This window comes from Strix uralensis, chromosome 3 (assembly GCF_047716275.1).
Source record: "Strix uralensis isolate ZFMK-TIS-50842 chromosome 3, bStrUra1, whole genome shotgun sequence".
Taxonomy (NCBI): Eukaryota; Metazoa; Chordata; class Aves; order Strigiformes; family Strigidae; genus Strix; species Strix uralensis.
In genome coordinates, this window is record NC_133974.1 from 104,966,676 (window position 1) to 104,983,098 (window position 16,423).

General features: G+C 39.0%; 1 protein-coding gene across 1 annotated transcript in view; it reads right to left on the reverse strand.

The window, feature by feature from the left end:
- The window catches only part of USH2A (usherin), a 391,068-nt gene that overhangs the window by 41,653 nt on the left and 332,992 nt on the right, over window positions 1-16,423 (reverse strand). The window contains exon 60 of the mRNA XM_074863712.1: window positions 14,725-15,079. Within this exon, the coding sequence (XP_074719813.1) occupies window positions 14,725-15,079 (355 nt within the window). The remainder of the gene's footprint in view (window positions 1-14,724; window positions 15,080-16,423) is intronic.

A 16,423-nucleotide genomic window follows, 5' to 3' on the forward strand; every position in this document is an offset into this window, starting at 1 on the left:
CTGGAAGAGAAGCTGCTTGCAGGTTTAACATCTCGAAACCTAGCGAACTCAGAGGATGGATGAACTTCCAGATCCTCCTAGGATCGTACACAATTCACTCTAGCTTAAGCCTCTTAAGCCTCTTCCCTCTGTTGGGAAGAAACTCACCTTGACACAGCATATGAAGCTGTGTCTGCAGACTGCCCATTCCCATTTTCTGCGCTGTCAGACCAACACTAAATTCATATACATATACAGAAAAGTAGACAGCTATATCTGCTGCAGTGTGAACAGGAAAAACAGCTTCACTTTTAAACATGAATGCATAAATAAACCAGAATCTTTCATCATGTCTTTTCATGTGGTTACACATTCATTAGTCCCTTCGAGTGTGGCTTGGGCTTCTCAGTGCAAAGCTCCTGCCAAAAGAGAAGAAAGTCTGAGCCTCTTGTGTCTTGCACTAGCAAGATGCAGTAGTTCGGGAAGAGATGAAAGATGTTAATACGGAAATATTACTTGAAAACCGAAGCATAACAAGTTTAGTTCAGATTCTGTATTTTCTTTGGATAATTGTTACTTGGGGAATTAAAATAGATCACTAAGTCAAAAGATATATAGTTAAGCTTAGTACAAAACAAATTGTGCTGATTTCAGAATTGAAAATGTCTTTACAGCACATTATTGACTCCAGCATATTAACTTGTAAATCCACTAGTTTCACTCTCATCTATTGATTAGCTGCATGTATGCATGTTATAAATGAGCAACACAAAAAGAAATTACTTCAATTTAGTAATTTTCATCCAGACTTGTAAATGTATTCAAGTGCTCAAAGATTAAGACAGGCACTATGGGAAATAGTCAGAGCTCCTACATCCTGACACAAAACTTGTGTAGCTAGCGTCCTCAGTTACTCTCTATACTCTGTGCAGAGGAAGGGAGGTTCCTCCAAAGGGAAAGTCAGACGTTTAACTTCTGTTTTGAATAGCCCATCAGAGAAGCCTCACTCTCTCTCAAGACAGATTAGACAGACCAGCCTACAGTGACTATCTAAAGCAAGTTTTTAGAATTCAGACAAACATTTTCAATCAGCAACAGACTATACAGGTGAACTCTTTTTTTTTTTCTTAAGGTGAAACAGAAAACTGTTGATAGCTTCAGAAGTTAAACTGCAGCTGTTTCAAACCACTTCAAAATCAATGGAAGCTTCCTTTTGCTTTTTCAAGGACCCTGGATCAGGGTCTTCATGAGTAGAACAACAAAACTAAATGATGTATGTAGATAGCATTCAACTAGAACAGGGATTGGGTTTAATTAATCCATAATATTAAAGCAACCATCCACGACTCCCGATTTCCATGCTTAGGTCAATATGTTGGCAATGATCTCACTCTGAGATGATGTTACTCAAGTCAGTGTAGTTTAAAATTTCCATTAACACCCTCAAACCAAATATCATTACAGGGGTTTGTTAACAAAGCATATGAAAGTGTTGTGATGCTTCTACGCAGGACCAGAAAGATGAAAAAATGTAGTATGCTAAAAAGCTGTTGCAAATTATTGTCTCAGAAATGTCCTATTTTAAAAGCCACATGTTCTCAGCTCTATTTGTCCTCAAAGGGGGTACTGTATTTGACATCAAAGCAACTGGAGCTCAAACTATTGTGTTACTTGGTGGAAAAGGTGATGTTTGTCTTCTCATTTGCTCTCGGGGTCTCTATTCAGTCTTTTTAGGCCAGGACTTTCCAGTAACATTAAGCACAGCACTTAAATGTGTCACTGTCTTAAGCTACAACTATAGCATAAATCTCATGATCTATTGATACATCACGGGTCTAGCATTTCTAGCATAGACTAGCATTAAAGAAAATCTAAATTATCATCTGTCTTGAACCCCTGAAGAGAAAACAATAAAAAATAATTTTATGATACCATAATGACAAGAATAATACTTCACTTCATCTGGGAAAAGACGTCTTCCAGACTTCTCATTAATTCTTTTTTAAAGCCTGTTGAAATATAAGAGTTCTGCAAAGTTTCATTCATTTTGTTTGTGCAGAGTAAAGTTTTCTTTATAGCAAAAGTACAGAAAATTTATCACTGCAAGTTCACTCCCCTCACTCTCTTGCTATATTAAATCTGCATTTGCAATTCTGGTTTTGTGGGACAATAGTAAACTTGGTGCCTTTTTTTCAGCCACTAGAAGTAGCATCTCCACATTGCATGGAGGATTTGGCTCCAGTTAGGAACTCTGCTCTGGATGAGAAAAAAGAATCAGTGCATTCAAACCTGCAGGAAACAGACTTGGAAAAATACTTGGAGCAAAATTCAGACGCAAAATGAGTAATGATTTGTGATATGCCCCAATAGGTTAAATAGATACTGGGACCTCTGTTTATCTTCCTGTGGTGAATATATGACTCCTTAGAGTCCTTCTGGCACACAGACAACACACACTCCAGGGGTCTCATTCAGATGGACCATACCCCAGCAGTAACATCATCTCTATGTTAGGGTGGTGTGGGCACAGAAGCCTTTAGTGCTACATAAAGAAGGAAGGTGGAGCAGCCATGGATTAGTTTAGAAGAGACATCCTACAGCTGCGAAGACAAAGAGCTTAGGGTAGGATACTGTGCTGCAGGCCCAGCTGCTGCTCTTGCACCAGTCATAGGTTGCCTTAAGCGGACATGTGTGTGTTTGTCTCCTAAGGCTTTGCTTGCTTAACTACACAGCCTCCAATAATATGACTTTAAAAGACATTATCTGACTGAAGAAGTCCTGTCTGTTGTAAGGACTGCAGGACCCATAGAATATCTGGAAATAGAAACAAGTTCCTAACAAAAATCTGAAAAAGACAGAAGTTATTTTCTACCAGACTCCCAGGATGGGAATTAACTCCTGCTCCCTGTATCACTCATCATAGTCTCTAAATGTGCTCTTAGAAAGCAAGGCTTGTGAAGGGAAAGGAAGGGAGGAAGAAACTGCTTCCACAGCTTTGGTAGAAGGAGTAAAGCAACCTGCAGTTGCCAGAGGTGTAACAGATGATATTTGATGCGCTAGAGGCTGTAACATGGCACCTGCTAATAAGGTGAGAAAAATTTCTCTGAATCTGGTAGCAACTTTGGCAGGGGTTCTTCTAGCAAGCCCTCCACTTCACGGGTAGAAACCTTCTCTCCATGCTCATAGCTTTTCTTGGCACTCATAAAGCAGTTCAGTGAGCATATCCTTTCCAAATCTTCCAGCCTGTCAGATGCTGGTGGAGGGACATCTGTATCAATCCCTTTCTTTAAACACTGAAGAGATTTTATTCGATGAATGCTGAAGAAATAGACTTAAAAATACATAGTTTTTAGTTAAACAATAAAATCCACCCATTATGGGTGCATGTGAGTACAGTACAATACACTTAGATGTTCCAGATCCCACCTGCCATGCATTTCTGTAACTTTGGTCAGATAAAAAGTTCAAGGTGCTGAGGGAAATACTTGTAGTCTGTGATGGAATAAACTCATAAATTGGACTTTGTTTCCTCCTAATACAGATTACATGTATGTAAATTACCCCCACACATTGTACATAGGAAGCTTTCAGACTACCATCCTCATGAGTCTACTACTTTCTGCCTCTGGTTTCTTTGGAAACAAACCAACCAACCAACCATGAATTACTTATGTTTTGGTGCTTTCATTTGTGATTGTACTGGTACGGAGAAGCAGGAAGGACAGATATAAAGACTGTTTTGAACTTTATTGAATCTGATTAGCTGTCTGGTTTGGGCTCAATTTAAATTTATCAAGAGTAAAAGTCCCCTGTCATCTTTTCCCTGTTCCACACACAAATGAGATCTTCACACGATTCGGAAACTGTGCTGGGTTTGAAGACAAATGCAAGAGCTGCCTGTCAGCTCATTGACTAACCAGCCAACCCAGTCAGCTAACTCGCAATCTCCCCTCTTCCATTCATCTGTTCGACATTGCTCATTGTGTTTTCAACACTGTCAGGACACATTTTAACCAGCATGAAGATCTAGCAGGAACTGGGTGCCCTTGCAAGGGTGTGGAAGTTTCTGTCTTCAAAGGTGCATGAGTGGGTGAGGCAGCGGCTCCACCTGCTCAGCAGACCCAGAGCACCGTGGTCCAAGGTGGGGAGGGAGGGAAGGGTGGCAGTGGTGGGGTGCAGGACCCCTTGGTTTCCAGCAGCCACTTCTACAACACTGGTACAGACCACTCCAAGTGCACCTCCCCCGAACCACTGATGTGCACCCAGTCAGCCAGATCCCAAGCTGGTACCATGTTTGTGCTATGTTATTTTACCAAAAGGTCTGGCATATATGAACCATTAAAATCTGCCCATGGTTTAAAGTGGAAGAAGTGGTCAAACTCAATATTCCAAATAGCATTTATTATAAATTTATGTTATTTTTCCTCTTTGTATGGCCATCTCAGAGTTTTTCCTTTACAAACTGAATAGTTGGATGAGTGTTTTTGAAATGAAGTCTCATTGGCTAATTATTCACTTTATCTATTTACAATTTAATTTCCACATTGTATGATGAATCACCAGAATCAGTCACTAATATATCTGCTGACTGGATAACTACTTTCATTTTGGTTTTAATAACAAATAAGTTACAGCTATTTTTAATAAATAAATTTTTAGGATTGCTAACTCTGTTAGTAAAATTCACAGAGCTTTTGAGCTTTGAAACCATTTTAGTACTCTGCAATTCTCTGAACAATCTGAAAAACAACAGAAAGTCCCATTATGATCTAAAAGAATGAAAACAATGCTTCAGTTTGAAAAGAGAGTCACATTTTGGATTCCTTTTTCATACCCAGTTAACTTTATATACAGTTACAGTATAATGTGATAGTAAATTTATACCCCTCTATTGTCACTGGTTCAAAATGCATTGGAATATTCAGTAATTTTTTTTCTGTTTTTAAATCTCCATCAGAGTCTGTGTGAGAACTGGAATAAATAAGCAGCCACGTTTTCCCATACTGGAAAAGTTCCAGAAGGGAAAGGGCTCTTGACATTACAGAGCTAAAGGAGTTTTCAAGACACTTTCTATTTCCATACTCGTTCTTTTGTATGCTAGGTTGCCTGCCATTATGTTTATGTAATTCTGACAGTGTTCTTAATGACACACTAACAGATTGTAAAACACGCTGCTGGCATTTACTTGTTTTTTATATTTTTAAAACAATGTCCTTCATGTAACAGTAGTTAAGCGCGGCAGAAGGACATCATTAGAGCCATGGTTAAACTGTAATTTACACCATTAGGAAGGCAGGAGCAATTTTTATTGCCTGGCAATTTTCTTGCTGAAATATTTGGACCATATGGCTCAATTTGTGTAATAACCTTAATTTCAGCACCCTTCAGGTCTGCCTCCATCTCCTACGGAATGGTAAAATGCGGTTTAGCAGAAAAGGCAACTGTCTATACTTAGAGAGTTGAGATTAATAACATGTCACGTCCTGTTTTTGGTGAAGGAATTCGAACAGCAGCCAGATGGTATCTCTACAAATAACTGTCAGGGGTCTTGATCTAATCAATACAATGTATTAATACATCTCCCTTCGCTGCTTCTCGAGGGGCTAGCGTGCAACATCTGGAAAGATTGGGGGGACCGCCAAGTAGAAAGCTGATCCTTTTCAGAATCAAACTGAGCCCAATTAATTTTTCATGTATACTTGATAACTGTTTCATAATGAGCTATGCGTCTTGACGGAGTTAGGGTTGGCGGCATGAGCGGCTTGTGCTTCCTATCCCCATTCAGTCCACTTACAGAAACCAACCCATTAATCAAACTATCTGGCATAAAACTGAAACCTCAGCTCAGCAAGAGATCAATAACCATCCTTAAAAAAAAAAAAAGAAGCAACAACAAAGACCCCACCACAGAACAAGGCTTTAGTGGGCAAAAGTATCCAGGCATGACATTAGTAATTACTTTAACAAAAACCAAAACTCAGAACCATACTCACCTAACAGGCACCTACAACACAGAATTTAATATTAGTTTCCTGTCAAAAAGTAACATTTAAATCCATTAAAAATACACTGCCATTCTGCTTTCTAGATACAGAGGCCATCTGGCCCCTATTCACCATAATTGCTATTATAGTCTCAAAAATAATATTTATATAGAGCTGTAAATTAACAGACAGACACCCATTCCCACTCCCAAAGAGCTTTCTGTTGATAAACCTCATGTTTTAGCACTGTGCAGGAATTAGGGTCTCGCCCCCTAAAAAAGGAGTGTGGCAAGATTATACATGCATTCCAGTGCTTTTTGTAAAGTCTGAAAGGAGGAGAGAGAGAGGTCACTTGGCAGGCAGAAAATGGAAAACTGCAACAAGCATAGGGGAGATGAGCTTGAATGAGGCTGTGAAGCTGAGTGATGGGAATGGATTCAAAAGGGAGCAGTAAAGAGAAAGGACAGGAGGTCAGCTGAGAATACTAAACTTATCTTGCGTAGGACACCCCACGGCTGTTTGATGAGAATGACTTTGGTGACTGTAGACCTGGATTAGATTCAAATGGAGTCCCCAGCGGTATGAGGCTCTATATTATATTACCAATTCCCACGAGTCATATGGCTTGTTCTTGGGTTTTTTTTTAAAAAGAGGTAGGATTCTCTGTTTGTTAAAATTACCCATTGCTTGTTAAAATTCCCTGTGAAATATAAGCATATGACATAACACTTCTCAGCCAATTTGAATAAAAGACCTTATCTGTGGAGGGGAGTGGGGCAGGGTGATAGGATGTGGGCATGGGAGTGGCTTTTCCAATTATCAGCTGAAGAATTCCTGTATCTGTAGCTGTTGGGCAGTACCCTGGGGATTTCAGGAAGCTACCCTATGACTTTTCCAACACAGAGAGTTATCTTGGAGTTGTCTGATACATCTACTTAAGAATGTTGGTTAAACATGAATTAAAATCTAGTCAAATCCAATTAAGCGTTTTTAAACAGATATCTAATTTGAAAAACAGCTGTACATATTGCCCAACAAATTTGTGCCTCCTCCTTCTCAATTTTTATTTCCTACTTATATATGAAAAAGCATCTGTAGTTTACCAAAACCTTGTTTTAAAAGCAGATGTAGTGCAGTCACACACAGCATGGCACAAAGGGAAGAATGTCCCTCATATTATATCTTCCTATCAAATTATACTTACGAAGGTGAATGTTTGTGGGGTTTCTGTCTTGTTTGTTTTGTTTTTACACACTAGATAGCATCCTGTCAATGGTGTTTTTCTACAGTGCCTGATTAGCTTAATCTTATTCTCACAACTGAAATGCAAGACTTACTTATGGAAAAACATCATAAAGCATATTCAAAAACATAGAGAAATGGCATATGGAGCATTTATACAATCTTACTTTAGGCACTTGCCTTCAGGCTTTGTCATATGGTCACCCATTCTCTTATGACTGCAGGTGCACAAACCGAAATGATTACCACATCCAGACTGCTGCCCACCACCACCTTTCTGTCAGAGGGTACCATCATTTAAATCTGTCAACCTGTATAATCCCATTGTGTGGGTTAGAAAAGACCAGCTGATTAATCAGCTTAAAATCAACCACCTTCTTTTGACTGACACATGCCAGTAGTGGCACACAAGCACGCTAGAGGAAAGCAGTCTCATGTGACCTGTTGCAGCCCAAGGATGGTAAATGTCCATGCCTTCAATGTTCTGGAGGTTTCATGCTCTATAGAGGACATTCATGCTCCTAACTAGGTTAGATGCCTGAAGTCATGCATTGTAAATATCCCTCAAAAGACCTAATTCTACATGTGTTTTACTCAGCAAAAAAAAGACCTATGGAATGGGTGAAAACTGGATCTTGCACAAGGAGAAACCCAAGGATAAAATACACCAGATATTTTCAAATAGGTAACTAATTTATTTGTAGAAAAAATTACCTATTGATCCAGGCACTCTGGTCTAGTCAATCTAGAGTGTGTGATTAGACATGGTCTGACATAACCCTATCAGTGTTTTTACTTCTAGTCCAAAAATGTATCAAAGGGCAAAGTTATGTTAACTTCATGTTGCACACTGAATTAGGAAGAAAATATTCAAGAAAAAATGTAATGAAATAAACTCCTTTGCTGTAACCTTCGCTAATTCAAATCACCAGTTGCCTGACAACATACTAAGACCTCACAGACACCTGACAAACCTCATCCTACCTCACAAAGATTCTTTCATTCTTGGCAGAGTTCCAGCAGGGTCTAAAGTTATGTCTCTGTGGCTGCTGAAAGCATCCAGGAGACACTGAAGTGGCCTTGGTTACAGCAAGGATGGTATAAACAGAAGAGCTGAAGCCTCCCTCTTTCTCTCTCACCATTCTCATCCTGTTCTATTACCACAGTACTTCAAAATCAACAAAGTTGTGCAACAAGCCATTTCATCCTTTCTGCTCTCATCAGGCAATTCTGCATGTCTGTCTTGATAGGTGGGGCTTACTGAAGCACTTAATCAGTTTCTGGAGGGGCATCATAGTGCCAATCCAAATGCTTATTTAAACAGAGCTGTAGTGCCAAATCCAGCATATTCTGCAGCAGCATGGAAACAACAGAATCTGAGAGACACAGATTGCCTCACCTTTTTTTTTTTTTTTTTTTTTTTAAGCAGCCTTCAATGTGAAGGAGCACTTATCATCCTGTGTAAGCTTAACAGGTCTAGAGATCAAAACACAGGAAGCATTTTATATTATTGGGCTTTCCTGGCAAATAAAACAATTACAGCACTTCCAGTACAAGCCCTTCCTGAAACTGCACTAACGAGGTTTTGAATCTTAAAAACTGCATTTAAATCAAATGATTCATTTGCAAGCCCATCACATACCGCACACACGTAGTAGGTGTGGGTCATTTCATTGGAATTAGAAAGCAAATGTCTCTATACATGAGAGGTCACCAGTTGTTGTAAGTTAAAATCTTTTCACTGTTAGGCATAATTAAAATACTCTAACAGTGGTTTCAGTAATTTAAACATTGCAGTATTGTTGTAATATTTTTCTAGGCTTCAAGAGTTCACAATTGTTTGGTCCAATCAAATCTGGGAACGCTGGAGAAGTTATCACCCATCAAGGTAATTACTTTCAAGTTGAAATAATTACTCCATCAATGTTAATGGTCTTTCAACTTCAATAAAGCACTCACCTGCCGATAATCACAGCTAACCTCTTGCTCTCATGCAATTCCCTCTCTATTTAGCAGGTTATATTACAGCCGTTAGAGTGGTCACTTGTCCTGAACAGCTGCTGAATTTCACTTTGATCGGCTGTGAACCATAAAAAAATTAGTCATCTGTGTATGATTTCCCCCTAACCCATAAGCCCTTGCAGAGCTAAGGATATGATCTTTTGGCTGTATTAGGGCACTGCTGAGCAGCCATCTTGTTTCTGGTTGTGGCTACTTTCCACTCGCTAACAGCAGCACAGTAGCCTAATTAACTTTTGCCCTCCACTGCCGTTTACAGCTTTCATTCTTTGCTAAGTAGCACATCTTCTGAATTTATGGCATGTGCAGGGATTCCTCCATTTACTCTCATCTTGGTTTTTTTAGAGTGCTGTCCATTTTCCAGGCATTTGAAATAGGCATGTAGAAAAAAGTTTCACCTGTCCCTCTCTTTGGCATATTTTTTCTTATTCTTGGGGCTACGATCTTCATTCCTCCTTTTATAAGGAGGTTGTCATGCACAGTCCTGCGTACTGCATTATTGAATAATGTTATGTACGAGGAAGTTAATAACTACGTGGTGTCTCATCTCTAATGCTACCAAATGCTCACTGGTCTATATGAGGAAACAGAAATGAACGATCACATGTGGGTATATTAAGTAGTTCTGAATGTGATGAATAGAAAGGAACTAACTCTGGATGCAGGATTCCAGATATCTAAAATACTGCATAGGAGGTGTGTGTATATGGCAGTACTGGCCACTTAAGATTATTTCTGATATATTTTCTATGGAGTTTTTCAGCAAGTGACTTTATTTATTACCTTTACTCTGGTTATATATTTGATATACAAATTACTGTCTGATTATAACAACATAATCATGCAAGCCAAAGCCTCATCCTCCTAACAAAGTCTCTATCATTATTGCTATTCTGCAATATGTCTACAGATTTCCCTACCACGGATGAAGCATCTGCCAAGAGGAGCTTGGCCAGTGTAGTTATATACCATCTCCCCAAATAATGTGAACTAAGCCAACATGTGTTCTCAACTGTTAGCAGAGCTGCATGCAAACCAAAGGCTTTGCTGGTGCAGTGGTATCAGCTAAGAGACGTGTTAATTTTTTACACCCCAAGCTGACATAGCTATGCCAAAAAAGCCTTGTAGGATATATTTGGCCTGAGAGCCTCATACTGCAAAACACATTGTGAGCAGACCTGTACTTCTAGGTAGGCACAGGTGTAGGATTTCCCAGGAATAAGGCCTCTATAATGCTTACACCTATCTCTTGCATCCTGTAACAAGCACATTCTACTCACATTGTACTTTCATTCACACTCTGCTGAGGCCGATTTGACACACCAAGGCCTTGATTCTATATAATAATAATGGGTATCACTGCCCATAGCAGGCAGAATTTTTCTTTATAACCCTCATCTGTGGATGCTTTTCCTTCTCCAAGCACATTCTAACAGCTACACATTCTTACATCTTTTACTCATCTTCTTGGCTTTGAATTCTCCTGCTCATGACAAACAACCAAATATTTGATTTAATTGTCATAGAAGAAACAGCATTACACACCCATAAAACACCTACCAAGGAAAAGTCCAAACTTACCCACAGTTTTACCTCACAGCAACATTTGGAATACAACAGGTAAAGAGCTGTGATGCTTTGATTCCATTTGGCAGGTACTGGCTTTACAATGAAATCAGCTCTGGGTCCTATGTTCATAAGCTTAAGCCCTAAGTTCACAAGAGTGAGAAGCTTGCTTTGACAATCTAGTCACTTTATGCAGATTTCTGTAAATGAGACTGTACTGTCAATCCATTCCTCTACAAACACACCTGTCTCATGTTAATGCTGTCAATAAGACACTAAATATCTTTCTTGCGTTAGAGGGTTAAAATGAACAGTGAAGACATTGCGGGAGACACTTGTACTGCTGTAACCAGTCTTGACTTGACTTTGCTCTGCAAATAAACCAGAATGTCAGTTTAACTCGCTGTCACCTAACATCTGTCACTACACTCCTGGCCAAACAAGCTAGGGAAATGGGTGACACTGTTCTTTAACTGCCAAGCATCAAAATGGCTCACATGTACTTCACTTGCTTCTAACAGTGCAGGGAAATCCCCCTTTCGTTTGAGTGGCAGCAGCTTTTGCTCTCAGAACTGAGTTTCCATTTTTAACTCCATAGCCAGTGTAAAATTTCAAGGGGTCAGTGATAACCTTAAGGTACCAGACAGCCATACCTTTGACACATCAATTCAAATACAGATTAATGCACCTTAAAGGGGGAGTGAATAGTTGCATTTTGGGAAGGTAGAGTGGATAAGTCTGTCAAACAGTTTGAAAACCCAGAAGATGCTTCTCATTTGGCTCTAGAAATGGATGGAAACGAAGCTGTCAAATTAGAACAGTCTGCAGGGATATTAGCGAGTGCTTAATTTGTATCCTGCAGTGTCACAAGGATTGTATCTCTCCTTTAGGATTTGGTCAAGCTTTATGTCCTGTGGAGGGCAACCAGGGAGCAACTGACAAGAGCAAGGGTGGGGTTGGCTACTGTGATTCCACCACTGTTTTTTTTTTTCTGGAATGATCTAATGGGATAAGAATGGAGTCTAACAGATTAAATAAAGGACCAAACTCATTGCTCGCTTAATACTTTAAGTCTTGCTTGCAACATGGAAGCTTGTGTGAGAGAATGACTAATGGTGTATCCCACGAGGGAGCTCCAATAGAGATGCTTTAGGAGATTAAATGATTTAGCCTAGTACCCCTGAAAGCTATATTTTAAAGGGGCAGAAGCTTAATCATTGGAATGCTAGTTCCTTCAATAAAATTACATTTTAATTAAAGTGTCTCATTCACAAAGCTACAGTTAAGGGTTTATCAGCAATTGCATGATAAAATTCTATTTTTAAGGGGTTATAACTTTGAAAGTTGGTGTCCAGGTTTTCACCTGCTGGGATAATTGACCTGACCTCCTAAAGATATCTTTGATAACAGGACTTTGTGCACTTTATGTCAATAACTTTGATCCAAAGCTTTAGCTGTTCTGCTACATTCAGAAGAGGTAGGATTCAGATCTCAGCTCCTTGGTATAAATCAGCAACAACTCTACTGAGTTAATGCAGTTGCAACAGCTTAAAGTGAGTGCAACTGATGGAAGAGCTGTGCAGAAAGATTTCTCCCCAAAGGGTAGTATAATATTTAAAATTAAAAAAGGGTAGCAAAAATAATAATTGATAAATGTTCACAGCAAAGAACAGTAGAAAAAACACGCAAGTCAGCTTTGCTGGAACACTAGTAGAAGAGCTATACATATGCTGCCAGAATGTCATTGTACTGGGTCTGGCTGAGCCAGAATTGGTTTTCCCCTATAGCAGCCCTCATGGTGCTGTGTTTTATGTCGGCAGCTGGAAGGATGTTGATAGCACACTGGTGTTGTGGCTACTGCTGAGTAGTGCTTACACAGCACCAAGGCTCTTTCCAACATTTCCCCCCCAGTGGGACAGGGTGGGCAAGATCTTGGGAGGGGACACAACCAGGACAGCTGACCCGAACTGACCAAAGGGATATTCCATACCACATGACGTCTGCTCAAGTATAAAGCTGGGAGAAAGGAGGAAGGGGGTGGGGGTCACCCTTGGTCCTCTGAGGCAACCACTACACGTGTTGGAGCCCTGCTTCCTGAGAAGGCCCGACATCGCCTGTTCATGGGAAGTAGAGAATAAATCTGTTTTCTTTTCTGCTTCCGCGTGCGGACCTTTGCTTCGCTTTGCTTATATTAAAACTGCTTTTGTTTTACCCACAAGGGTTGGTTTTTTTTTTCCTATCTTATTTTCTTTCCCCTCTTTGCCCTGTTGAGAAAAAAGGGGGAAGGGGGGGAAGTGATAGAGCAACTTGGTGGGTACCTGGCATTTAGCCAAGGTCAAACCAGCACAGTCATTTTGATTCAGGATAGTGTTTGGGAAAAATAAAGGATTTTGGAGCCAGGAAAATACTAATTCAGTAAATAATTTGTTACAATTTAGAAGGCTTTTAGCTGATGCTGTTAAAGAAACACACTGTGGCAACATTATTTAAAAGACCATTTTGGTAGGTTTTATTACCCACAATACAACCATCTTGGACATTTTCTGTTGTTGTTGGCATGCTTAGAAGACATTGCAATGCATGACCGGCCAGGTCAATTCCGATGCTCTGCAACACATTGCATGCTGCTGAAGCAGAGGATTAGGAGAAGCCCTGTCATTTCACTGGTTTTGAAATCTTAGGTGTCCCATCACAATTATGATTATGATTATATTTTTTAAAACAAATTAAGGGAGCTAACTGCCAAAATCCTACTGAAGTTCAATAACTTTAAATCCCAATCCATTTTTTAGAACCTAACATACTGTACAATGTGAATGTAACTATTTCAGAAGCCAAAAGAATATACTCCTATCATTCAGTTCAGGACCTGTTTTCTTTTTCAGAAAAAGATGTATTACAAACTTTATCCATTTAGGGTTCCAGAAAGCTAGACACAAAACTGCTTTGGAACTATATGGTCACAAGAGTATGTAAGATTACTGAGCTGGTGTTACTCAGTACAAACATGGCCTGTGAATATCATTTAGGGAAAATTCTAGGTTTATGAAATTGAGGTGGCAATGCTGCAGAAACCCAACTTTATTATAACCTCCTTAAACATTTTTTAAAATTTATTTTCAGCAGACAGCCAAGTACAGCAGCTATCCTAATATACAGTAGTTCACTTCTACTATCTATAAGCTGTCTTTCTATAGAAAGACTAGAATGTAGTCTATAGGTGGGAGGAGCAGAGGTAACTGCACAAACCATAACCACTTCTGTCACTGATTTACATAACATTGCTAGTCAGTTCACAAAACAATCCGCCCTTTCCTGAGTCTCTCCCTCCATATACTGAATAGAAATGTAATATTTACAGACATTCATGTTTGGAAAGTTCCTTGAAAGGAAAGACATGTTAGCAGTGCAAAGTAACATTCTAATATAAGTACATGTAATGAAACCAAAAGTAATTCTGCTTTTATTACTGATGAATTATAAGGGGAACATGCAAATGCATTGTATATATGAACTATGTAATTACTAATGAATTCACTTTGTGATTCCAACTGAACTACAAAACTAGAATTATATACGAGGACTGACTTTGCTGTTCTTTGTGCAGATCCTGTGAAACTATTTTGAGAGTCAGACAAAAAGCTCAGGACGGTATTCTCAGAGGGAGGCTGACAAAGTTAGATGCATGTGCTTAATTCCTTCAGACATGACGCATTCATGATTTCAAGTAATCTACTTGCCTCTATCAGGAATTAGATATTAATTTGAAATGTTTCAGTCTTCATTTGGGCCAAACACAAAATTTAAACCAACAAAACTACTGGCAACTGGCAACCCCACTTTTCCAATCAGTGTTAAATGAAATTTTAAAATACCATAGAGATCAAAGCAGAGTAAAAACAACTTAAAATTGGTTTTGTTGTCCAGTTCTTACCATTACGGTTAGTGCTGTAACAGCTGGGATGCTAAATGTTGGATCGCTGCGTTTTTCTTGATAGACTACTCGATACAGAGATATAACACCATTGGGAGAGACAGGCTGGGTCCAGTTCAACCGCACTGAGTATGCACTTGTTGCTTGTGCCCAAGGGGCTTCCATGCCCCCTGGGGAAGCCTCCAGAGTTTGGGTTGAAGCCCACAGGCTGTCCACTGACCCCACAGCATTTTGAGCTCTGACACGATATTCGTAGAGAGTAAAGGGCTGTAGAGCATCGGATGCATCAATAAATTCCAAAGCTCCTTCAGCCCAGATGAACAAAAGCAGCTCTTCTTGACTGCCCACAGGACGTCTGAAATTAAATCAAAGGCAATGTGTTTAAAATTGAAAACAACTTTAACAGTCCCATGGTAGTAGATCCTGAAGTTCTAAGTTCAACCTGTACCTCAGAAAAGTACAGAACTGATTGCTATAATTACACACCCACACAAAGAACTGCCTACCTATCTTTGCATCTTAAAAGCATTTCCCTGAACTTGTGTTAAGTGCTAGTGAAGATAACATTTTTGAGGCAATCATTTAATTATTCTCCTTTATTTGGAAGAATACTATAAAACATGACAAACAAGTGTGCTGTCACAGTCCATAGTAGCAGCGTAGCAATACAATAGCATATTGCCCTTTTAAGACAGAATGCACCAGATATGAGACTCAGTGTTTAGACTGTGAAATTTTAAATCCATAGGTAGTTGCTAATTAATGACGTGGATTGCAATATGGGTGCAAGTTTTCAACATTTCTGAAAAACAAACTATTTATGGAAGTACTCACCTCAGGACCCCTCATTTATGGAAAACTTATGACAAATTTATTTGACAAAAATGTTACCTAGTGCACAAGGGATAAATATTCTATGATGCTCTCAAAACCAAAGTTGTGCACTTTTAAATTCTGATTTGCTCACAATAAATATCTCATTTGTTCTTGCAAATGGAATAAGTAATCCCTTGTGCATAAATTTAGCAGAATTTGCAGCTCCAGCACAAAAACTCATTAAAAATATCACAAGTAGTGCTTTCTGTAATAAACTACATATTTTTTCCAATGCTGTTTTTGTTTCAAAATGCAAACTTAAGATATATGAAGACAATTCACTGTATAGGCTCTTGGGTTTGGTCAGAATGGGTTTTTATTTTTGTACATAGCTATATATATCTGTGTATACATACACACAGACATATATATATGTGTATATATATATATGTATATATAGCATTTCTACTACAGATCCACTTGTGTTGGACCTAGTGATATTCTGAGTATCAGAGGAGATTACAGATGATCCTCAGCCCCTTTCTAATGTGGCCCCTTCTAGTATATAATTTACAATAGTTGTAATAAGGCAAGCACTCATCTTCAAAACAGAGTTATCAAATCAATTCTTTCACTTGGCATAAAAATGTTTGTGTGAAATTAAGTTGGTTACATTTAAACACTGTGATAAATCTCAATGACGGTTGTGCTGTACTGCACATGAATTTAAGTATTTCCCCTACTCTTCACAGGAACCTTGGCCTTTGCAGAACATAAAAGCACTTTCACCCCCCATGCCAACAACAAAAAACAAATTACATTATCTGCCACTTTTATTGCAAGTAGGGCAAATTTGCAGAAGTAAAATTGGTTTGTCTGACAA